At 42.1% G+C, this 25,167-nt stretch overlaps 1 protein-coding gene across 5 annotated transcripts in view; it reads right to left on the bottom strand.

The window, feature by feature from the left end:
* XKR4 (XK related 4) overlaps positions 1–25,167 on the bottom strand; it is a 244,074-nt gene that overhangs the window by 94,763 nt on the left and 124,144 nt on the right. For all 5 annotated transcript variants that reach the window (XR_012774461.1, XR_012774464.1, XR_012774463.1 and 2 more), the window contains exon 2: positions 4,368–4,567. Coding sequence is in view for 1 of the 5 variants with exons in the window: in XM_075494677.1 (XP_075350792.1) it covers positions 4,368–4,567 (200 nt within the window). In the remaining 4 variants the exon portion in view is untranslated. The remainder of the gene's footprint in view (positions 1–4,367; positions 4,568–25,167) is intronic.

The raw sequence follows: 25,167 nt of genomic DNA, 5'->3' as shown, positions 1-25,167 counted from the left end.
CAGCCATGTGACATCCCCTGCCCAGGGAGTCCAACTGGATCCCCCCGGGACTCAACCAAGTTAGCAATGGGAAAAATAAAAGTGTCCGAGGGACCCAGTGTGCAGCCATGGGAATGCCAGTGATGCAATGGGAACACGCAGCTTGGGTGAGCTGCCAGCAGGACTTTCCATGATTAAATCAAAGATCTTCAGGGGCAGCCTGCAGGTAGGTTGGCTTCAAATGATTGTGGAATAACCCCCCTGAGCCAATTTGCCAGTCCAGGTCTGTCTATCACTTTGTCAGTCCTAAGACCTGTTGAGCCAGCAGAGCAAACGTAGCGAGATGTGGCCATTATGCTGGATGTCCAGAGACACAACCAAGGAAGAGTCTCATAGCCTTTAGACTGATCTTACTGTGTCAGCAAATCTGCCCAATACTTAGTCTATGGCAGTTTATTGTGGGAGTGTTTATTTTTATAGCAAAGACTGTGAAACTACTGCTTATTAACTAACTGACTTGAAGGGTGGAGGCATTTTTAAGGGAATTACTTGCAGCCTTCTGAATTTGTTGGGGTAATCCAATAATCCAAACACTTTCAACTCTGGTATTTCGGTTCCCTGTGACTCGGAGGTAGATCCAGTGCACGACCTGGTTGCCCAGCCCTGGGAGCAGAACTGAAAACATGGGGTGAAAAGCCCAGGTCCACAAGGAGTTTCAGGTGGTTGGTGTACGTAGGCTGGCACTGAGATCAGCTAGCCCACCCTGGCCTCCAGGCTATTGCTGTTAGACTGTTTCTGGTAGCTGAACTAGCTCACCTGCAGATGGTTCAGACACTTCTGTCCACATACATGCCCTTATGCAAACAGATGGATGCAGGATGAGCAGCAGTTGTTTCAGTGGACTTTCTGCCATTGCTCCCCCCACATGCAGAGCTGCCCCATTCCTCATATGGTTCCCACCTAGAATAGGACTGGTGACGCTAGTGACTCCCACCATGAAGCTGCTTAGGACATGATTTTTCTACAGAGTAACTAAGACAGAGGAGAAAAACCACACAAGCAAAAGCAATGCAGTTTGGAGATGCAGCTGGCTCAGCAGAGAAGTTGCTGTGGGAGTGCTGCGCTCAGAGCACATGAAGAGAAAGGAAGGGAAACAGACTCCCATGAGGAAAAGACTGAGGAATTACTTATTTTCAAGGCACATCTGTCTTCTAGAGAGTAGATATTTCTTCAAACTCAAAGGAACCACCAGGGTGGAAAAGGCGGAGGTAATAGGGGATTAACACAGCTCCAGCTTAGTCCAGCATCCTACTGAAGTTGTTTGTCTTCTTGAGGAATTAGCACTGAGAAATCATCAGCTTCCCCCATAAGCCGTTTCACTCCTTCCACTCTGGGAGGGACCTGGCTGCTGGTTGTAGGCAGAATAAGAAAGGTCATTGCCTCTAATTGTGCCAGTTTTGATGAAATCTTAAAGAAGAATCAGATTTTTAGGTAATAATTTAGACACTCTTTTATCAATACCCAGATTTCTCTGGGTGCCAATGCGGAAGAGAGGTGCCACTCAACAATGCCTGTCTATGGCCTCCCGCATAAGCAATGTTCTGCTGCAGCAGTCACGGTACAGTGGTACACGATTCTTGCTAGAAGTTCACACTGCAGCTTTTTAATTCATGCTTTGGGTAGCCCAGGCAAGTGCTGAAGGACCCTTGTGGTGCATCTTCTGGGCTTTTGAAGTGGCCCTCGCTGCAGTGTATGGAAGACTGAGAGGGAAGGTTTTGCACACATTGCACAATATTTTTCTTGAGCTTCATAAGGACGTATGTACATGCCTGTATGTATTTCTTACCTTGATTGCCAGCGCTTAAGGACTGAAATAAGAAATAATCCATACCTAGCCAACACCCATTACAAAATGGGGAATCTTCAGTCACACTGACAGCATTCTCCTGTTGGGAATGATGCTATTTTGGTGCACTTTGGTGCAATTGAAAATATACAATTTCATAAATAAAATATTTAACAGTTTTCCTTGTGGTCATTAATGGCTTGATATTAGAAATACCCTGCTTATAGACTGAGACATTTCCAGTATCATTCATTTCCCATGCCAAATTTGTGGTTTGTGATGGAAGTATACTTTTAAGAGCGTGGACCAGCGATGGCACTTATCAATTGTCATGATAACTTTGTCCTGCAGGACAGAGAACTAAAAGAACAATAATAAAAACCAAGTAGCATTCTCTAAACAAAGAGAATCAATCAAACACTCTGTTTATTGATCTATAGAAATCTCTATAACAGGCTCAGTGAGTGGACAGCTAGTTGAAGCATATACCTTATGGCTAGGCCTTTTAAAACACCCAGTTGTAGCATGATACCACTGAGAGAAATTATGCTCTCCTTATGCAGCCTCACAGCCCATCTACCATCCTATAGTGCAATGCATTATCCTTAACATTTCTTTAAAAAAGGAGAGAGAACAGAAAAAGGATTTTCACAGCTGGCAATGTACTAAAACATACTAGCTTTCATCAGGAGAATATAATGGTACTACTGTTTAAAAAATGCTACCACCTTGTTTAATTTTCTTAGTTTTTTTAAATGGAGCCTTTTCTCCTTGGAAGATGTAAGAAAATGGAGGAAGAGAGGATAAATAAATATTTTCAGCCTTCTCAGCTGAAATCCATAATTGTAGTTTTATTCCTTTCTGGTTTCTGATACATAGATTTCACAGAGCTGATTGCAGGCTTCAGGAACCATCTTTGCCTTTTAAATTGAAGCATTTCAGGTTTTCTCTAATTAACAACCACTTGCAGAGTACATCACAGGCTTAGTGCCTACTCACCAGCCAGGTTTCTCATAGACAGATCTGTTATTGCACTAAAATGAGGGCGAGAGGCCTTCAGTATTAATAGTTTATGAAGATAGCTAAATTACAGCTGACCATACAGTATCCTGGCTATGTTCTTCTCTTAAGCCTCTCTCTGGAGTCTCCTTTTCTGGGGGTACAAAGCTTCTTGAAGAGACAATATCTTCCTCTGAATTATAATACTTTGGACTGGTTGGTGTGGGGCAGCATCATTTTGAGAAATAGCTGTAGGAAGTGCTTAGGCAACCTTCCTTGTACAGAGCACCAACTAATTAAAATAGAAACTTTGGCTTTCTTTTCCCCTTAAGGTGACAGAGTTTTAGATCTAAAGAAACAAAACCAAAAAACACAGGAAGCAGGACAGCTGTTATTAGACGTCGGTTCAAAGGAGAGGTAAATGAAAAGCCTCTGACTGATCCACAGAAAACTGCCCAGGATCAAGGTCTTCACACAGTTACCCACTTTGTTCCCAGTCCTTTTCCACCCGATCAGTCTCACTGCATGTTACTCATAATAAGCTAACTAGACCCAGAGCTTCTTGGAGCAAGGTGCTGTCATGGTTTTATCTTGTACAGTGGCAAGCACACGTGTGGTTTCTTAAAACCAAATGGCAAAAATGCTGCATTTCCTTCCTCCCTCTGTCCATCTGCTCCCCCTCCCTTCCTCCCTTCACTCCTCACCGCCTTATGACATTTGTGTCACCTTCTGGATCCCAAGTTCTCATTCACCTCATTCCCTTGCTAATAATTTCTGCCCAGGTGCAGCCATAAGGCAAAACAATGGTGCAATACAAGAGGAAAGCTGTCAGGTAGCCAAAAGTAGCATCAGAAAAGCAGCAGAGAACAAGATATTCTTATATCCTTATTCATATTGCTGACTGAAAAACCCTATAGCAGGACATATGCATGCATTTACCATTTTAAAGAAGTAATCATGCTTGCTGAAAGCATCAACCTTAGAAGGAAACCCAGTGCTTGAAGGAATGAGTATTGTTGTAATGCTCAGGAGATGGCTTGTATTATTTCAGATAAATGTGGCCGAGAACTGATGGACATGTATTCCATAGACACTGGCATTTTCTTCAGAGAATAGCTGTTTTCTGCTGTGCCGTTTTCTGTTTTGCATAATACCGTATGAACCTCATTACTGCAGTTTGGAGGGTTTTGAACATTCACAGAAATAAGCATAGGGAGAAGAGCAATAGTTTGATTGATGCAATTTTCACATTGGCCCAGTGGATAATCAGAAGAGCTCTTCTATTACAAGGACATACAGAAAGCAAAACATTATAAATCCTACCCACAACCCAGGGCCAATAAGAAAGGCTAAAAAACCTCCAACAACACAGGCTTTCTTGACAGAGTCATTGTTAACAGCTTAATAGCAGCTAGCAGGCAAGATCTGCTCTTATGTTAGGAGTACACGGCACACAGCAGTTTGAAAGAAGGATAAATATGTATGTATAGAAATTACATCTTCCTAAAATGATAAAAAACAAATAGATTAAACGAACCCCTACCTTGGAGAGCCTGGAGTGTACGAGTCTGTACAACAATACAGAGCTGCAGGACCAGCTGTGGTGCACTTTCCAGAAACGTGGCTAGCAAATGCAGCATACTCACATCTGCATACTCATACACCATTTTCCAATAAAACCGCCATCTGTCATTCTCTCCACTCCGTCGACTCCGGATACCCAAGTATATTGTGTGGAAATACCTAGAAATAAAAGAGAGAGGTTATAGAAATGCAGGAGGATATTTTACAGGTAACACTTCTGCTTGAAAATAACCAACTTTTTTCAATGTACTTCAAAATAATGAACATTCATTTAAAAGGATTATTGTATGGCAATTTATAATAGTTGATGTGATAAGAGTAAACTAAACTTAAGACAAGTTTAGTTTACTTGTAAGCCTTGCCTTCATAAAATCATTTAAAAATCTTAGCATTGTCTTATTTGTTAAACAGTATTCCTTTCAAGGACCCAGTTTTCTGAATTGAAATACAAAGAGGATGTGTTGATTATATGGCCTCCCTCAGAGTTTTTTCAAATAATGGGGGAAAAAATCTGATTCTGCAATGGTCTCTACTCAGAACCGGCAAAGAACTGATCTCCTTTCTGAATGACCCTATGTGGACTTGGAAGACCACCTGCATGCAAGCCTGGGGTGGTCTTAGCCTGGGGCCCTGCTAGGGCTGAGCTCATTGTCCTGCTTTTCCACCCGTCTAATGCATTGAATATCATATTTCAGGTACTGCCAAATATATAGTGCTTTTTCTCATAGTCTGATTATTTTAGGAGGAGAGAAGATGTAGCTGTGGTTCCTATTTTAGGAGGAGCGGAGATCTGGCTGTGGGTTCCTTGGTGATTAGAAGTGACTCACTACGATAGCTCCTGTGCAACAGCAACAGTAAGAAGAAGCAGGAGCCAGGAGCCCAACAGGCTGCTGCTGCTGCTGGCAGTAGTAGCCAGCAGATGAGAGAAGTAATGGTCAGAAAGCACGTGTCAGCTCTGGTGGCCTGTGCAAGCCGGGGGAAAAACACCTGGCGACCAGCCAATTAAATACATTTCAGTGGGTGCAGGAGCACTGAGTGGTTTTAGAAAGCAAGGGATGTCTTCTGACGGTCAAGCCACCCGGCTGCTGTGATGTTTTTCGTGACCCTTGGAGAGCTTGTACCAGTCTCTCGTGACACACCTGTGTCACAGCGCAACGACCACTCCGGGTGGCCTTTGATCTGCTCTTTTATTCTGATCTGCTCTCTGTCATTCTGTCTCAGAAACTCTAGGCTCCCACCCTGCTCCTACAATTTTAGTTCAAAACTAATCAAGGCTGGCTGAAAAAACAGTCTCACTTAATGAAAAATTCTGAAGATTAAGATATTGTCTTGCATCAGGGTGTCTTGCATCCTACCAGAGTGCCCTGTTGGGCTGCTAACTGATATGGATCTCTGTTTCTCTTTTTCTCACTCTATCTTTCACATCCTGGTCCTGCAAGCATTTCCTTATGATCTTTTAAATATGTTTTCACAGCACTTTTTTTTCTTTTTAGTGAGATTGTATTTTCTAATAAGAAAAATGTTAGTAAATTTGAACTACTTCCAATAGGAATTGTTTTGATTGGTTAAGATAAAACATTTCAGTATTTCTCCTCCTTTTCACAAGTCCTTGTCTTAAAACCCTGTTCATAACTGGTGGAGCATGGTGAATTGTGGAACCTCTTTTTATACAGGCTGCATGCAACCTTTCATCCCTCTTCTGTTCAGTTGTAACTCTGGAGGTATCTTCTGCTGATGAGAAGATTTTTGGCCTCTGACTGGCAAACAGCCCAAGACTCAGTTGCCCCCTTGAAGAGTGATCGCTGTGCTTGTACCCAACGAACGCTTGTACCCAATGCACACACCACTGCAGAGCAACAGCTTTACTCAGGAATATCCATCAAACAAAACCAGGGAGTAGCACAGAGAAACAGGCCAGATCTGAGCCTGCAGCATTTCTCTTGACAATGCACATCATAGCAATATAAAAGGAAAACACATTAAATTCACATTTAAATTAAAATCACACCAGGTGGCTTTGAATTTTATCAAAGTCCCATGTGGGAGTGAAGCAGCAATGAACCACTCAGAGACTGAGACCACAGAGGTACAGTAAACAAGACACAAACCCTACCTCTCGTGCAAAACACCGAGAAGGTCTAGATGGGTCAGAGTATGATGGGATAACAGGGACTCTCCGGTGTCCTCAGGGTTAGGTAAAGTGAAATGGCCTGCTGCCGAGACCTGAAAGAAGCCACTGAGCTGGAAAGGCATCTTTTGCTGCACAGTTCTGCTAATGGGGTCCGTTGGACCCCCAGGTTCTCAGTCACAGGCAGTTTAACTAACTATCAGTTTCCTAGACTCATCAGTGTCCTGCAGCACAACGGGGACAGGTAAGACTTGGATTTCCTTCTGCAGTTTGGTTTTTGGGTGGGGTTTGTTTGGCCTGCCTGCCTCACGTGTCCTCCCAAGGGGCACACCTGGGAATACTGCACATAGCGGGGGCAGACAGCATCTTCAGCATCCTGCTTTTGAGATATCACTAACCCTTGCTATAAATACCTAAAGTAGCTTTGGCTGCTGAGGGTTGTGCCAGGAGGCTCTAGCTGTGCCAGTGGAGCCATCTGCAACTTCAGTTCTACAGTATTTGTGTAAAAAATACTTTTCCTATTATGAAAATGACATGCTGTGCCAGGCAACGTCCCCTAGGGTTCTTTACCTGCTCTGCAAAGTGGTTGTGCATGGCAAATATGTTGTGATTAATGAACCCTTATGGAAATATTTCCTCTCCCATTGCACTTTATTGTGAAACACTGGCAGTGAGTTATTGGGGACTGGGGAATCATTGCTCTTTGTCTACTTAGCTCTCTGCAATTTAGACACAAGAGGCAGAGGAGGAAGATACTTTCTCTTTTTACACACTGGGGACCAAATTTCAGCCTAGGGTGGTATTTTTTTCTGTTCTATCAATTTTGGCCAAATTAATTGCAGGCTGAAATCAGCATTTACACACGTAATTACTGTCACTGATTTATAGGCACAATCAGGTGACTAGACAGCTAAACATTCTCATTTGCATCCACAATTAATTGCACCAGCAATTGGTGTTAGGTGTGCAAATTAGCAGTTATTAAAATAAAAAGATGGTCTCATAAAATGCTTCATATATCAAAGACACTTTTTTTCCCATAGTGAAACAGAAAGAAGAAAAAAAAATGAGAGAAACTGCTTTTCTTGTTGTAGTTTCCAAATATAGCTTAACACTGCAGTAATGACACATTCCATTTTATATATATCTATGCGTTATGTAATTGCATCTTAGACACCCTCACTCGAGTCCTATTGTCAGCAAATGCTATAGAGACACACTCAGAGGTAGTTCCTGCCCTGAAGAGTTTTTATATTTTGGTCTTCTGGTATCGTTTGGGTGGAAGCTCACATTTTTCTGTGAGTCCAGGATATGGCTCTTATATACAGTTATTCCAGAAAGATATAGGAAGAAGTAATAACAGCTCTGCACTGGAAAATATCTTCGGTTCATTGCAGGGTAAACTGATGCCAATGGACATGAAAGAGCAGATATGAATGTTATTATTTTGGTTGCGATTGCATCCAGAGGCCTCAACTACAGTCTTGTGCAGGTGCTGTACAAACACATAAAAACTGCCTATCCATTTCCCCAAAGAGCATTTAATTGACATGAAAAGAAATGACAAGGAGTCAAGAATTGAGAGTTAGAGCACCAGAGGAAGACAGGAAAAAAAGGAGGAATGGGAAGTATGGTAACAATAGTGCCATCTAGTAAAGAACCTACTTCATCCAATAAATCATGATAGTCCATTAAAGTTTCTGATTTCACTAGAAAAGTAAAAAACAAACAAAAAACTCCATTCCCCCCAAAAAATCTACAATTTCATAGCACTCATGTTTGTGGAGAAAAGCTTAAAAGTAACTGAGTTTCCTAAAGATTTTACAGTTAGAAGACTATAAGATGTATTATGAAAAAGCGGTACCAACCTTATTATTTTAAAATTACTCTCTTTTTTTTTAAGCCAGACCACTGCTTGGGTTGTCAATGCTGATATAAACAAGCTTACTATTCAGGATGGAGACAATGTAGTAGGAAGCAATACTTCCTATATTGCTGATAATCAGATGGCAACATATATGTCATTATTTGAGGCTTAATGTCTTTTTTACCCTCTGGAGAAAGCAGAGAATGCTTCAGCGTTTAATTGTTTTAATTTATTTCAGTACATCACACAGCACAGTATACAGACCATTGATAAAGCATAACCCCGAAGGATATGAATCTGAGACAAGATCACAAGTGACATTCTTTTTCCATTATATTAATGAGGAAAGGCAGTAAAGTAAAAAACAAACAGAAAAGCAAGTTAGTCCTTGCACTGCCCACAAGAAGTGTTCAAGATTCAAGACAAATAGAAGCAAAAATTACCTATATTTGTAGTTGTGGAAAAAATGTATTTCTGTTCTAGGGAAAGAGACATTCTTTCTGATCAGACAGTGGGTCTCCAGTGTTTCCAAAATCAAGAGTCCTCATTTTGCTCCAGGTTACATACCAGTCTTGAGGATGGTCAGCATAGACTGAGATACCTACATTTGAAATACTTCTGGTGACACTTCAATTACATGATTAAAGCATGGCCAATTGTGCATTTAATTGAGATGTGGTAGTGTAATTATATGATAATACCAAATATTTATAGGAGTGCTTTTCAAGTTTAAAGTGCTTTACAAACATTAATTGATTAACTGGGATGAATGTAAATAATCTCACAGGGTTCATTCCCTGGGAATTGGCAGCTGACCAACCTAATACCTTTGTGCAGGAGCAAGGCATAGCTTTTACTCAGCAAACTCAAACCCAGGTGAGATTTCATAAGCCCACGATGGGGATGAGTTGCCCTTTTCTTGTGTGCAGAATAATGTCACTCCTTTCTCCCTTATTCTTAGGAATGTGATATTCTGTCCTGAATATAAAAAAACCCTTCTCCTCAGCTCTTGCTCCAGTACCAGGTAAGCAACGAGGCCCCCAAAATACTCTCCAAACAGGAAGCAAATGTTCTCCTGAGGAAGAGTTTGTTAAGTTGCTTTTCATTTAGACAGTGTGCACAAGTATGTGCATATGCAAGCATAGAGTCATATGCAAGTCCAGTCTGACTATAGCTGTGAGCACTTCTTGCTACAGATTTTCACCTTAATGAAACCATCCAATGGTAATATGCACAGCTCTAGAAAAAAGTCTTCCATTTAGAAGTGTCAAAGACTACATTGCTACCATGTGCTTAATCTAAAAAGTCCTTAGGATGATACACATGAATGAGAGACCATTTGCATTCTTTGGAAAAATGAAAATGTTCTGATTTCATGCCTCATGTAGTCCATATTTATTACAATTGCCTAAGTCAGTAGAGGACATTTGCTTATGTTACATAATCTACTGAAACATTTGCAAGAAGATCAAAAGTTATTAATGGCTAGTTGTAGCAGTCCTAGACATTTATCCTGATGCCTAATTTACCCCTGTATCAAACAGTACATTAAACAATTTAGCCATACCATAAACAGTTTTTCTTTCTGTGTTTGAGGTGTGGAGAATAAAAATCACTACTGCAGAGCTAAAAAACAGTAGAATAAACAGCAATTCAGATAAGTGGTATTTTCTTCTGTTGCTTAGTTACGAGAGAAAACTTAACTGTATTTGTATCTCAACAGTATTTGCCGTGTTAAATAACAACAGATTGTTCTATTTTGCTTTTTATGTGCCTTTTTATTAGGTGTGCCTGAATACTTAAAAAAAGTTTCTTTAGCAGGAATACTTACTTCCTTATCAGTACGTGCCAATGCTTATTCTTTTTGTTCTGAAGAAACGGACAAATCCCTTCAGTTTTAATTCCTTTTTCTAGGAAGGAACAAGCAGCCAATTTTTAATTTTCCAATCAAATTATTTTTTGATGGGAGCATTAAGGTTTAATGTGCAAAAGGAAACAGAAATGCATTCTGTAGCACAGCAGTGACCAAAGCTTGTCCAACCAAGCACAGTTCTGGCAATTTACCAGCAGTCAAAAGTCTGGGCTTAATTTACTTTAAATTATGAGTGCAGCATCCTCATCTGTGTCACTGAGATGAGATCCATGTGAGGACAGATCCCACTGAGGAATATTTAATTGTAAGAGATGTTAAAAGACTTATTTCCAGAATATACCTCCATTACAATGATAAAAACCAAAACCCAGCTTGTATTTAATTTTCCCTTGCAGTATTTAAGATAGCAGAGAAATATCTCCTTTACTTCCTTTAATACAAAGCAAGACACTTTATGAGCATAAACAAAATTATTACATCTGTTTCATTACGAGCTATAAAGCATTCCCCAGCATCTTCCACAACTGGGTGATCCTTCCCAAATGGCCACGAGTCGTCTTACAGCAGCATTTTATGGTCATCTAAATTTTAATGGCCATGTGAATTTAGCTACTATCTGAATTCCCCAAGTGTAGCCAGTCATCCCCAGCACTTCCCTTCCTTTCCTGACATGGCCAAACTGCGGACCTCCAGTATGTGAACCACTGGTGTAGGGAGATGGTAGGACCAGGTAGGACTAGTACAGGTTTAACAAGGAGAAGGCAGGGTGGCCTAAAGAAATCCTTGGTGCCCCTTGCTTCCCTACTAACACCCCTCACCTGCGGGGTATGGCTGCTCAGCCCCACTGCTCAGGCTACAGCTGGATTCAACCCTGCGTCAGGCAAAGGTCCCCTCCAAGAAATAAATCTGCTTGTACTGGAAGAGAGGTGCAGCTTGCATGCTTGCATTGAATGGCATGGATGCCAGGCTGCCCCGTGCTAGCACCTCTCTGGCTTTACAGTGTTTTGCCACCCCTGCCTTTTCTCTGCACCCTGCAGGTTCTGGTAAGACGGGCAGCAACCCCCCTGCCTATGCACACAGCAAGGTGATACCCCCACGCCATGCCCACGACGTGCCGACGCATAGGACAGACGTACTCCTGCAAGTTTGTCATTTAGTTTAATCATTTCCGTGTTTCTCTTTTCAAAACTGGGGTATTCCCAGTATGTGCTCGCCTCCCAGGGCTCCCCGGCAGCCCGGCAGCTCTGCGGCATCCCGACCAGCCTGTGACTCCCCGTGCTGCCAGGCTGTCCCTGCCATGTCTGTGGTGGTTGTCCTCGTATCAGCTTTCCCCTCTGTAGCGCTGGGGCCCGCGGGCAGACAGAGCTCGCTGGCCGCGGACCCATCGGGCAGGCAGCTGATGGTGTCACCGCCGGTGACAGGGATGGCTTAACCTTGTCATGGGGTGTGATACAGCCATTGGGCGCAGCTCCTCAAGATGCTGCCCTGATACTTCTCAGGAGTAAACATTAGCACGTTGTTTTCCACTGCCAACTATGGGCTAGAATTAAAAAGGAGAATGAAGAAGTGAAATGAAAAAAAAAAGTATTCACAGTGTGCTGCAGCTGTCTATAGCTTTGTATCTCAGAGTTTCTTCACCAGGCATTGCCGCTGGTGCTGCATAAAAGCTGCCTTTCCTGTTTCATTGAGGGGACAAGGCCATTTAGACATGTTCAGCAGCACAACTAAAAAGTTTTACTGTGCTCTCGTGTCCTGTGTGGCACCGCACACCTGCGTGCTCTTTAACCACAGCCACTGCTTCATCAAAAGCTGACGAAATCGCTTTGGGCCTCAGAGGCCCCTTGGTTTCCACCTGTGGGAAACGTGGGAGTTTCTTACGTCTCGTGGAGGCTGCAGCCCTGGAAGTGATGCCGGTGTGAGACCAGACCCCTGAGGGCGAGCAGCTTCCCGAGAGGGCAGAGATCTGCCCTGCTCTGCGTCCTCTGAGAAGCTGAGGGCTTTCCTGCCATGTTGGAAGGGTCCATACAGGCTTCCTGAAGCAACAAACTCAACTGAAACTGTTAGGAAACCATGGCTTTATTGATAAATGCCAGGGCACTCCAAAGAGCTAAATGGAAATCCTGATTCCCAGTCTGCTGTGTGACTGTCTCCTTTTGGTTTTCTTCCCTCAGCCTTACAACACTTTCAGCGGTGCCCCAGTGGAAGGCTGTCTCTGTCCTATGAACAAGAGTTGAGATCCCCCACCAATAGTGTTTTACACTGAATTTATTTCTCCTCTTCTGCTCCCTTCCTCCCCATGTCATATTTTCGTTTTGCTTCTAAGCCTGTCTGCCTGTTAGTCATCCCAAAGCACCCTGGGAACTGAATCCTGGTTTGCCTCTGTGTCTCAGTCTGGAGATATCACGAAGAATCAGGGAGCAGAAAAGCACAGAATCCCCCAGGGAGCTTCAGGCATTCCCTGGAAAGGCAATTAGTCATGGCCGAGGATCTGTACCATGCAGCTGTCACAGGAATATAATCATTATCATAGCCATCCTCACTTCACCAGCCCCTGGGGCTGCAGCAGGAGCTGAGTTGTTTCCCTTTTCCTTCCCAGCTATGACAGATTTATGATGATAGCCCTTGGAAATGGTCCCGAGACCCGCCTCGTGAGACCGGCGAGGAAGATGCACCTGTCTCCTGACCACCTATTTGACTGCGCTTGAAGAAAGGACCACTTGTAGAGTTAAGAAGTGGGCACAGGTGGAGAACAGTGCCTCTGGCTTCTTCTCAGCTTGGGGTACCAGGTGTATTTCCCAGCTCTCTAGAGAAGCAGCTGGGCACCATCCCATCATCACATAAGGATAAGACCAGGATAAGGCATCAAAACCCCTTTGGCTTCCTTATCCCATATTAGTTTCCACAGGAGCAAAATGTACAATGGCACACTCTGAAAACCGGGGTCCACAGCTGGAGACTTTGCAGTCTGGAGACAGACTCTTCTCCTGGGTACCAGTGCTTATTATTCACACTGCACACAGGGAGATGCTCAGGCCCCTCCGAGGGAGCCAAGTGTCTCCCAGCATCCATCTCCCAGACCATTTCCAGAGGGACATGGGCTATTTATCGATCTGAACAGTTCACAAGGGAGGGTTCAACATGGAGGTGGAGCGCCAGAGCAGCTAGCGGGGTAAATACTCTGGAGCATTCCTGCACCACTTCTTGGCCAGCTTCGTTAGGGAACCCTTCAGTGGTGAGCTCACAAACTCGTGGTCAAATTCACCATCTATAAGAGGGAATATGTCTGCACCATTATTCACAAGAACCCATGTTGTTTGTTGCTTTCTTTGATGCCTTTGATAAATTAAGGAGATGAATCTGCCTGCAGAATAGGCAGCTTTCCAGTGTCAACTTCCACAGAACAAGAGCAGGAAGTTGTGATTTCCTTTGTCCAGGAAAGGAAAAAATTGCATTTTTAAAGCAGAGGAGATGATTTTAAAGCAGAGTATCTTTTGCAAAAGTCAAGAGAAGCAACAGTAGTACAAATACTAGAGAATCAGAATGGCTAGGGTAGAGGCTATATTTTATCCCCACAGACAAAATATAACGTGTTTCCTTCCATATACACATCTTTCTTTCAAGACCACCGGTGTGTGCAAGGATGAATCTGGGTTGTGTCACTCTGGGGGCCTAGCATGTAATCTCACACTGTGAAACAGCAGGAGCTAGCTGCCTTCACTAACCAGTAAAAATGAACTATTGCCAACTTTCCCCTTCCTTCTTCCAAAAAACCTTCCAAATTGCTTATAAAAGCTTTTATAGGACCTGCCTGCTCTTTCTAGCTCAGAGAAAACACACAACTGAGAATTCTGTTTGGAAATATCTACGCTGTAAATAACTTTTTATTCATCCTATTTATACAGCAGTCTGTGCTTCAGCTTTTTCTTCTGAAGTACTCAGGAAAAGCTATTAGCTAATCCTCCAATATAAAACTCCTAATAAGTTGAATGCTCATTGTTTGGATGGATGGAGCAATCTATAAGCATTCAGGAAGCAGTGTGGGATTAGTCACTCATTAAGATATGGACAGACAGTGCTCGTGTGATCTTTATGTGATATTCAAATGGCTGTCAGCATTATTTAACAGGAATTCAGGCTAACTTCCTGTTGGTGCTTATAAGTGGTCCTGACTAATGGAGAATGTGCTTTAAATGTTGCCTGCTTGAAGAATTTTATATAAGATTCAATTCAAAAACAAATTTGCCAGCTAATAGTAGTGCTGAACAGCATCTCACAAAGAAATGGTCCTGAATACCAAGCTGAACACTGCACCATGCACTGTATCTGTGTGCTTTGCAAATATAGTATTTGGAAATCTTTGGAATAAAGTTTCTGACTTGGGTTTTGCCTAGGGAAAAAGCTCTAGGGCAAATGTCAGCATTTTCATTTCAGACTTTCATCAGTTCCCATAGGCCAAATGAGAAAAAGACCCTGAGGAATCTAGTGGGACTTTTGCCAACTTACAGACCTCCCAGTTTGCCCCCTTATCAGTATATTATAGAAAAAGGTGAAGGAATATAAGAGGTGACATGCTCGCAGCAACACACAAACCAAAGGAGAAAATAACATGAACTGGGAAGACAGCAATTACATTTAGGACTTAAAAGCAAACTGTAGTCATTAGAGATCTACAGTTTTTAGTCTAACTGGAATTCTCAATTCCAGTATTAGTTCCATCTTAAAATATAGCTCAAAACCCAAGAAGGATAGTAAAATGCCTATGAAAACAAATGCTTCAAGGAATAGCTTGTATCAAAGGGCATGAATTTATAACAAATGCTGAGACTGACTGTGAATTCAACAGCCATTTTGTTTGTGAAGTTAGTCAGAAAAGAAGGCAGAGATAACACAGGCATGCAACAAGAATGAAGAAAGATTTTTTGCTGTGGCAGGAATTCCCTGACAAACAAGAAAAAAGAGACCTGACCACCTCAATCTCTTTTGTACTGTATTTTGAGGACAACCTAAGGGGCAGATGACACAATGGCCATTGAAAGGGGCAGCACAAAATAGTCAGGGGTGTCAGAGCCTTATACACATACTATGCATTACCTACTAGCTCAGAAAAGATTCATTCATGTGCAGTAGGAGCAACTCCAATGAAAAGTCTATTTAAGAAAACAATTACTTCAGAAAAATCTGTATGATCAGTATGAGTTAGTCTACATGGGCAGTTACCTACATTTAATTGAAATTATTAATTTATAATGGTTGATTTAAGCACTTAAACTCTTGACTTACAGGAGGCTTGCTTTGGCTTAGGATTGATTAAAAGCCAGTTTAAGGTAAACTGAAATAAGCCAGTAACACTGAATTAGTCTCCACCTAAAGGTTTGAAAAAATTTAGCTAAGGTTTGGCCTATGAACACTTTTTAAATACTATTTTTAGTTGGGTGTAAGATCAGTAAAGTTTTGCAACACAAAACACAATCATATTTGCATACAGATGCATATGTACAAGCTTGTCATTTCCCTGCAGTATAGGCATCTTATTCCAGTAGAGAAGGTTATAACATCTGATAGAAGGCTTGTAAAACTTGGGAGACCATACTGTTGAAATGCTATAAATATATATAACTAAACAAACACAAAATCTGTGTGCAGGTAAGTCCCAAACTGTTGCACCCATGTGTATAAACAAAGAGCAACACTTTAAGTATCAAGTTTGAATTCATTGCCACCTAAGTTGCCCTGAAAATCAATATAATTAAAGCCTGATGTAGGACAGGAGTGCTTTCAAGAGAGTAAAACTGGACAGGGGCTTGCTAGGAGCCGTAGGGCCATTTGGTCCTCACCAGGGTGAGGGAGGAAATGCCAGAGCTGGAAGGCTCATTTGGGGCTTGTGGAGAGAACGCTTGCTCCCCACACAGCATCCCACACTACCCCTTTGCACCTGGGCAGGAAACATTCCCCAGCACGGGTTGCCCTAAACACACTGCAGGTTAAAAGAGCTCTGAAGGGTATCTAGAAACCCTGCTTTGGCTGCGGTATGTCCATTGAGACTGGCAAACTTAGTGTGATCTGCTTCACCCTTCCATTACAATCTTAATCACAGAATGACAGAATGGCTGTGGTTGGAAGGGATGTCTGGAGGTCATCTGGTCCAACCCCCATGATCAAGCAGGGCCATCACCTAGACCCGGTTACTCAGGAGCATGTCCAGTTGGCTTTTGAATGTCTCCAAGGATGGAGACTCCACAATGTCCCTGGGCAACCTGTGCCAGTGCTCGGTTACCCTCACAGCCAGAGTGCTTCCTGATGTTCAGAGGGAACCTCCTGCATTTCAGTTTGTGCCCATTGCCTCTGGTCCTGTCACTGGGCACCACTGAAAAGAGCCTGGCTCTGTCCTCTTTGCACCCTTCTTTCAGGTATTTATATACATTAACAAGAGCCTCCCTGAGCTGTCTCTTCTCTATGCTAAACAGTCCCAGCTCTCTCAGCCTTTCCTCATAGGAGAGATGCTCCAGTCCCTTAATCATCTTTGTGGCCTTCACTGGACTCTCTCCAGTAGCTCTACATTTCTGTTGTACTGGACAGCCCAGAACAGGACACAGCACTCCAGGTGTGGCCTCACCACTGCTGAGTAGAGGACCAGGATCACCTCCCTCAACCTGCCAGCAACACTCCTCCTAATGCAGCCCAGGACACCATTAGCTTTCTTTGCTGCAAGGGCACACTGCTGCTGATGTTCAACTTGGTGTCCACCAGGACAGCCAGATCCTTTTCTGCCAAGCTGCTTTCCAGCTGGGCAGCCCTCAGCGTATACTGGTGCATGGGGTTGTTCCTTCCCAGGTGCAGGACTTATGCAGTCTCCTTGTTGAACTTCATGAGGTTCCTGTCAGCTCATTTCTCCGGCCTATTTAGGTCCCTCTGGATGGCAGCACAACCCTCTGGCATATCAGCCATTCCTCCCAGGTTTATGACATTAGCAAACTTGCTGAGGGTACATTCTGCCCCATCATCCAGATCATGGATATAACATCTCTCAGGATGTTAAACAGGATCAGAGCCAGCATTGACCCCTGGGGTACACTGCTTAGTTACTGGCCTCCAACTAGACTTCATGCCGCTGTCACAATCCTCTGAGCTCAGCTTTTCAGCCAGTTCTCAATCCACCTCACTGCCTGCTTCTCCAGGCCATACTTCATCACCTGCTCTATGAGGATCTTATGGAAGACAGTGTCAAAAGCCCTTCTGAAGTCTAGGTAGACAATATCCACTGCTCTCTCCTTGCCTACCAGGCCAGTCATTTCATCGTGGAAGGTTAATACTAAAACTAAGAAGAGAACAGTATGGCAGAACTTACAGTCAGGTTTATAGGTACAGCATTGGTGAAAAAAATGAAAGCTTACAAGTTAATTAAATATTAAAAAATGTAATTCCAGCATCTGTAGAGCAAGCAGATAGCTCTTTAACTACCCGTCCCTGCCACCAAAAATCCCTCAGACATATGGCAGATGCCAGAGCTGGAATTCCTTGTTCAGACTGACACTCCATCTCCAAAATGCCACCTGCTACAAGCCTGATTCTTGGCCTAGACTTTACAGATTATTACTTCTTCAAGGAATGCATGATACATGTCTTCGTAGCTCTTTGCACAGCAAATAAAAATGCTCTCAAAATCCTAAGTGCAACTGAAGTTATACGCAATGCTAATAATACTACTGTTAATAATAATAATTATAAGGCTGTTTGGCATTATTTGCTTAAATTGAAAACCATTTATATTAATCCAGACAGCAAATTGCATGAACTTCCTTTAACCTTTGGAAACCGTTAAGAAATTCAGTATTTTTGCCTAATTATGGTTGCAATTCATGAGGCCTGCATGCCTTCTATGTTAGCTAGGTAAAACACCAGTGCCCCCATGATATTTCCTTCCTCTGTGGATCTCAATCACCCAAGTGCAGAACTGGGTTTTCCACGTGTGGCAGCTCTGAATTTAAGGAGTATTTGAGGTGAAGGTGGATAGGCACGTAAGTGTGCCTGATAAAGGAGGTAATAAAAACTATGAACTGCTCTTCTCAGCTTTTCGAGAGCACAGTTACGAACTTGCTCTCTCTGCTGGTATAGCCGAGACCAGAAGCTAAAAGAGCTTGGGGAAGCAGGAAAAAGTAATTTTTGCAGTTATTTTTTTTTCTATGGAGAATACTATAAAGAGAAGCTTTCCCTTTTTAGACCTACCAGTTTCCTTTCTAACAACAATCTGTCTGATTGCTGCTGGCTCCCAGGCCACACATATGCCCCCGGTTTCCAGAGGAAATTCATAAAGAGGGAAAATAACTGGGAAGACTGCTTCTGTACACAGAAATGTGCATGTATAGGAGGGGTAAAGCAAACATACAGGGATAAACTGAACAGCTTCTTCTGGGTGCTCCAGAGAAAATGAGGGCCTTGGATAGGTTCAGAGGGTAGAAGACTATGCAGACGGCTTCCCCACACCCATGGCCACAGTTGGTCCCTGTGTGTCCCTTGGCACTTGCACCATATTCCTGGAATTTTCAGCCTTCCACGCTCTGCTGGGAAACAAATTGTTTAGGTCTAGGAGGGATTACTAAAGCTAGCCCTACCATAGACCTATGTATTAGTGTTCAAAGATGCATATCATTTCCTACAGCTAGAGGCAGCCATTTAGATTTGGCAGATGTTATTTTATTTGTTCAGGCTGAAAGGTCACTATAATTCTGCCAGCTTTATTTTCTGTATTTAAAATGTCACCCCAAACAGGTAGCTAAGGTAACGCATTTGCTTTCTACATATCTTCTACCATTTTCCATGTCAGAGAAGGTCTTTTATGTCTTAGGAATGCTAATTAAGTTTGAGAACTGGTCTTTGAAAAAACCACTCAAAGGAAGTGAAGCACCTTTTTAAGATGATTGTCTCAGTTCCAAGGGTGTTCAATTCTATTGTTTTTTCTAAGGGCTTTGACATGTTTGCTTCTGGCAGCATTTCTTTGGTCTCTCAAAGCATCTCTTCATGCAAGAAGACAATTATAATGATCTGAAGGGTTTCTTGCTACTGTCCTCCATTTCTGTGCTCACATTTACTTGTGTCTGCAATTTGCACCTACAGAGATACATGACAAATTTGACCCTGTGCTTTGAAGGCCGTTCCAAAAAAGCAATTAAAGCCATGGCTATATGGAAGCCTACATCGATCTATCTGTTGACCCCCACCCTCTACAAATCCTGGCTGTGCAAATCCAGTCCCTCCTTCATGCCAGCTCCTGCACATGGCTGAATCTGTGCTGAGCTGTTTCAACATGTCATGCAGGTCAAGAACTACCCCTGTTTTTCTCATTTAATTTTGGTTAGTTTTCTGTCATCTTAGCATGCTGGAATGGCTCTGTGAGGATCAGAGAGCACCAGAACCACAGGGAGAGGCAAGAGAATAGTAAGCCGTGGGCAGACAAAGGCAGGAGGAAGGTGGGCCCACATCACCAAGCACTTGGAGGGAGTCCCACTGCCATAGCAGGGCAGCTTCATTTGTTGGAAAGACATCAGTGGTTCCAAGGTCGCAGTTTTGCCTTGCCATATTTCCCCAGGGAATACTTTGATTCTTTTTCTAATTAGAAACCCCCTACCTTTCACTGACATTTGAAATCCAGGTATCTAAATGGATTTCAAGTGGCATGCTGGTCAAATATGGCTAACTGTACTCCAGAGAATCCTGTCTGCTTATTAACTAACTTATACCAGGCACATAATGGCAATAAGAATCTCTCTGTATGTTGTTTAATTCAACGCACTGCAATTTTATTTTTTTTAAAACTGAAGAGTTAAAGCTCTTGTTTTGTATTGTAAATTATTTGAAAGGAAGAGAAAAACATTCTGGTATTGAGGTTTATTTCTGAATGGTTTTCTTCGTACATTCTGTTTCTCCATCTTGTCCTTGTCAAGATGGCCATGAAAGCAAAAAGACCAAAAAGAATCTCTACAGAAGAATACTTATTTTCCTTGTAAAATACATTAATGATCAATGCTGTCTCTAAGGACCTGTGATTCTTTCTTCCTTAATGTTGTGCGTGTTCTAAACCAAACTGCAGACTGGCATGATATACTTGTGAAGCACTGAAAGCCTAGGTCAAGATAAAGACCATCATTCACTCTTTTAATTTGCTTTTGAAATTAAGTTTGGAAAATGTCTGCAGAAAACCTGTTCCTGTGCCAAGGGTTTCCTTTTGTACTGATTATTTAAGTATTTTCATAAATGCGTTTTATCTTTTTTTTCCTTCCTGACCGCATGGTTTGAACATACAGGTCAATGTGACCTTACAACTTCCTAGGGGAAAATTAGTTGCAGAGAGATGGCATGCAAAGAAAGAGACACTGACAAAACATCAGTGGGTTTTCTGCAAAATACATTTACTGTTTCTTGGCAGTCTCTGCCCTCAACTCCCACCTTTGCTTTAGTAGCATCTGCTGTGATTTTCTTATCTTGCACTGAGTGGTCCAACCAGAATTTCATTATTTGGAAAGTGCATTCCATTCACTAATGTGTATCTGATTAAACTTGGCTCCAGATTACCTTAAGTTAGAAGCACATTATAGCTACATCTTCACAGAACACTGAAATGTACCACTTCCCAGAAAGCATTGGCAGAGGCCCAACTCTTACTGAAATCACCAGGACCAAGACCTCTAGCTTCCTTTAAATATTGGATCAGATCGATAAAATGGGACAGGCTGATGATTTTATATACATGCATACACATATATACACGCACACATGTCCCATATATATGCACTCACATGCTATACCATATTATTATACATCTGCCGGATGCTCTACAGGAGTCTGCATGCTTGTGACCTAACTTCTTTTCCCAGATGCAGACCGAGATTCAACAAAACCGTTTGAGGAAAATGAAGGCAAAGAACTGAGGCAACATCGATAGAAGCTCTCCCAGCCAAATCCACTGAAATAGTAAATCCAGGAAGTTCAGCCAAAGGCTAAGAACAAGCCACAGGTTTCTTCTTGCACCAGCTCATCTTTGCAGGATGCAGTTCCCCCTGTGGTCCCCAGGCTCACGTGCTACTTCCCTGGGCTGAATGGGGTCTGTGGTACCTTCCCCATGCTACAATCCCCTGTCCAGCTGTACTTGCATCTGCTACACATCATTCCCCCATAGGGGTGAATCTGGTGCTTAGCATTAAATTGCCATAGCTAGGCTTCGACCACTTTGTCTAAAAGAAGAGTGGATTAAAAAGAAGTGAACCTGGTATTTGCAATTCAAAATGAAACCCCAAAAAATAAGCAAATAAACAACAAAAATCCCCTGGATGAGCCAGTCCAAATCCTTTCATTTAGCTGGCTTTCAACATTGTTTTTTTCACACTCTTGGACTTCAGTATATCAAGCGGGCCTGGAAGCTGATGAAACAAATCTCAGCACTCTGGGAATCTGGCCTGTGTTTGCAACTGGTGGACCTTAACTAGGTGCAGGGAGTGCCAGAAGTCATAAAGAAGACCGATCCTCTTGAGACCTCCAAATTAATTTTAATGAACTGAGGAATCTGACTAAGCTCCTGTTAAGCTTTTCACATTTGAAACTGCTGTTTTAAGGCAAACCTGTGGGGTTTCATCCATCTCTATCCTCTTGGCTTGATTTGAACTGTATCCTGGTGATGAGGGGAAAGACGTCAAGCAGGAGGGAGGAAATGCTGTAAATGATTAGCACCAGGAGTGAGGAAAATTCAGTCTTAATTCTCATTCAGTATGTCTCATATAAGCTTGCAGAATCACTTAAGAGGAGATAGGCTAACAACATACTCAGTACAAAAGATAAGACACAGATCCACAAAACCAAGTGTGCACATAGAGTTGAATGCAGGTCAATGTAGGCACCCACAGCCAAGAGCATGATGAAAATCTTGACTACTCCTCTGAGGAACAAACAACGGGTGGTATCTCCAGTTTCATCCACCAGGATGAAACCAATCAGGTTTCATCAATCAGGAATGCCAGAATTACGGCAATGCCCAGAGCTACCACCACACGGGCCCCACTCGAATGGCTTGGTGTCTCCTCCCTGGTCTTGTCCACATGGGATGTACCAAAATTTACATGCCTACCTCTCCGATATGGACCCAATCGTGGCTATAACCTCAGTCACTCCTGCACACAAAGTGCCCCTTGGCCCCCTGTTCTTGGTTGGGCCCAGGGGGCCCAACCACCTTTTGGTGACCAAGAGCAGAGCGTGTTCTTATTGCAAATCTTTCCCGTGGCCTTCTGGCTGAGTAGCTCCCAAGAGACGTGAGGCTGGGGCTCGGCTCCCCGCAGGCTGGGGGGGACATACAGGAAGCCCATGCGCTCCCTGTGCAGTGCTCTGCCCACCAGACTGCAGGCTGGCCCTGTTACAACTTCTGTAGTTTTAAGACAACTACCACGAACCAGCAGCTGATTTTCAGCATCCAGTAGGTAACCAAAAGCAGATGAGATTTCAGATACCTCCTCAGTATTTCCTCCTAAATATTCTCCTGTGTCAAAGGTAACAAGAGACAGGCCACTAATTCTAATGCAATATAGTAGCTTTATCTCCTTGCACATCTCTCATCATCTCTGTATGGGAGTGGTACTGTTCAGTAACATTGTAGGTATATTTGGAGGCTAATTAAATTAAGATCTGCAAAATACTAGCTCCCTGGGATGGCAGGTGCTATATAAGTGAAAGAGATTATATTTAAAATGTCATGTTAAGGGAAATTTTTTTCTTCAGAAGATTATCTCACAGAAATCCTCAATGTGTTTTAAAGTTGAAATTTCATTAACAAGTTGTCAACACCAGCCCCTCCTCCCAAAACTCTCTCTTTTCCCTCCCACTCTTTCCCCAAAACACCAGCCATCTCGAAGCATCTAGAATGGCAAAGGAAAACCTGGCATTTTTAAAAGAGGAAATATTCAAAGTAAGCAACAGGAAAAGTTTATTTCTTTTTAGGGCTTAAAATGCTTCTCTGTCTCACACATACAAGGTTACCTTATACACAAACACACATACTAACACACTTGCAGAATCCATATGTACATGTTTGATAGCTAAATTTATGCACACAAGTACAATTACATGTTAAATGAAACAATATATTGTTTTAGTAGCAAAGAAGAAATGACTGGGGACTTTTACCACTTCGTTCCTCCGTTTTAAACTCTTTTCAAGCCTCATTTTCTACTCTGTTAAATTAATGAGTTAGCAGAGCACTGATTCCAGTTCTAAAATGGCTAGATGCAAGTAAGGAGCCTATCAATTCAATTTTGACTTGGAAAATAATTGCTTCACAGTAGATGCTGGTTATAAATCAAAATTGCATGATTCCTCTCACATTTCAGGAAATAATAGCACTGTGTCCATTCCAAAAAAGTCATGGCAATCCTAGGTACTTCCTAATGAAAACTGCTACCCTCCATCTGTATCACATCAGGCACTATATTTTCCCTGGTCTCCTCTTTTACATCAAAGTTTCCAATAGTTATTAAATGCATCCTGGCCAGCCATTCTTTTAAATTAGCATCCCCCATAAGATGCAATATCCTCCTGAATTCCCCCAAGAACCATTGCAGCTGTAATCTGCACTTAATATTGAATTTGCACCAGAGAAATTCATTAGCTATGAACGGTATAAGACTTCCTTTATGCATGCTTTCATTTCATTCCTCCAAAACCACCATAGTCCTTGGCTCCAGCAAACAAATTTGGCCTCTTCCCAATAAAATCAATTGTTAACGCACATACTGAAAAAAGTCCTATGTATTCAAAAAGGATTAGTTACAGCTTGGACCCAGAGATTGTATCCTGCCGAATATCTTTTTAGGCTTTGGCAACGGCTTATAGGTTGAAAAAACCTGTTTCTTATATACATATCACAATACTCATTCCACTTACACTCTTAGCAAAATCTGGGAACCTGACACAGAAGTGATGTAATAGTTTTAGACAGGATTACAGGCTACAATTCTAAAATCAGAGCTACGTAGACATTGGACAGATTTCAAACATTTAAATATTCCTTCCTCCAACAGTAATATGAATATTGAAGTAGTGGTAGCAGACCTGTTGTGGTTTTATATATAAGCAACATAGCAAATAACACTCTTCCTATATATACATATGCATACACGTATACACACAAACACACACAAATATTCTCTGTGTATTTTGCAATTTTGTGTTAATACTTGATGTTATGACATGGTCATCCAAAAGAGGTAGCAAAACTAATATCATGCCCTTTAAAAGTCTTGTAAAACTGTAATCAATTACACCCTCTTTGAGATCCCAAAAAATAGGAGAGAGCCTGAAAAATTAGTCTTGCAAAGCTTAAACTGAGAAGCAGACAAGGGTAGACTGACTTGAGCACTGCAGCATTCATGAACTAAATCATTTGTCACTGCATGTCTTAAACGTAATGAAATCTTGAAAAATGACTTTTCCTTTTACAGCTTTTTTCCCATAAGGAATGTAGCTACATACAGTATAATTATAGTAGCATAACTATATACAGAAATTCTCCAGCCCTCCATTTTAAAGGATACAAAAAATCCTGTAGCTCTATACCTTTCAAGAATGACTGTGCATTAACAGAACCACTGAAAGCAATTATCACGGTAATGTAGGACTCTTGATAGTTAAATTACATCTGACACAGATGGGATAGGATGCTTCAACACTTGATATTGCGCATTTTGGAGTGAACAGACTCAGAAAATATATAGTCTCCTCCGTATATTAAAAAGGCTTATTTAAAATTGATTCATTAATTTGGATAGGCAAATCCCCACACTTTTCCCTGAATGCAGTACTTTTCTTGTTTTTTACTTACTGTATTTTATGAAAACTTTTCTTAATATCACATGCAA

Source organism: Mycteria americana, chromosome 2 (assembly GCF_035582795.1).
Source record: "Mycteria americana isolate JAX WOST 10 ecotype Jacksonville Zoo and Gardens chromosome 2, USCA_MyAme_1.0, whole genome shotgun sequence".
NCBI classification, from domain to species: Eukaryota; Metazoa; Chordata; class Aves; order Ciconiiformes; family Ciconiidae; genus Mycteria; species Mycteria americana.
Note: the sequence above shows the minus strand (reverse complement) of the source record. Positions and strands in the feature narration are given on the sequence as shown.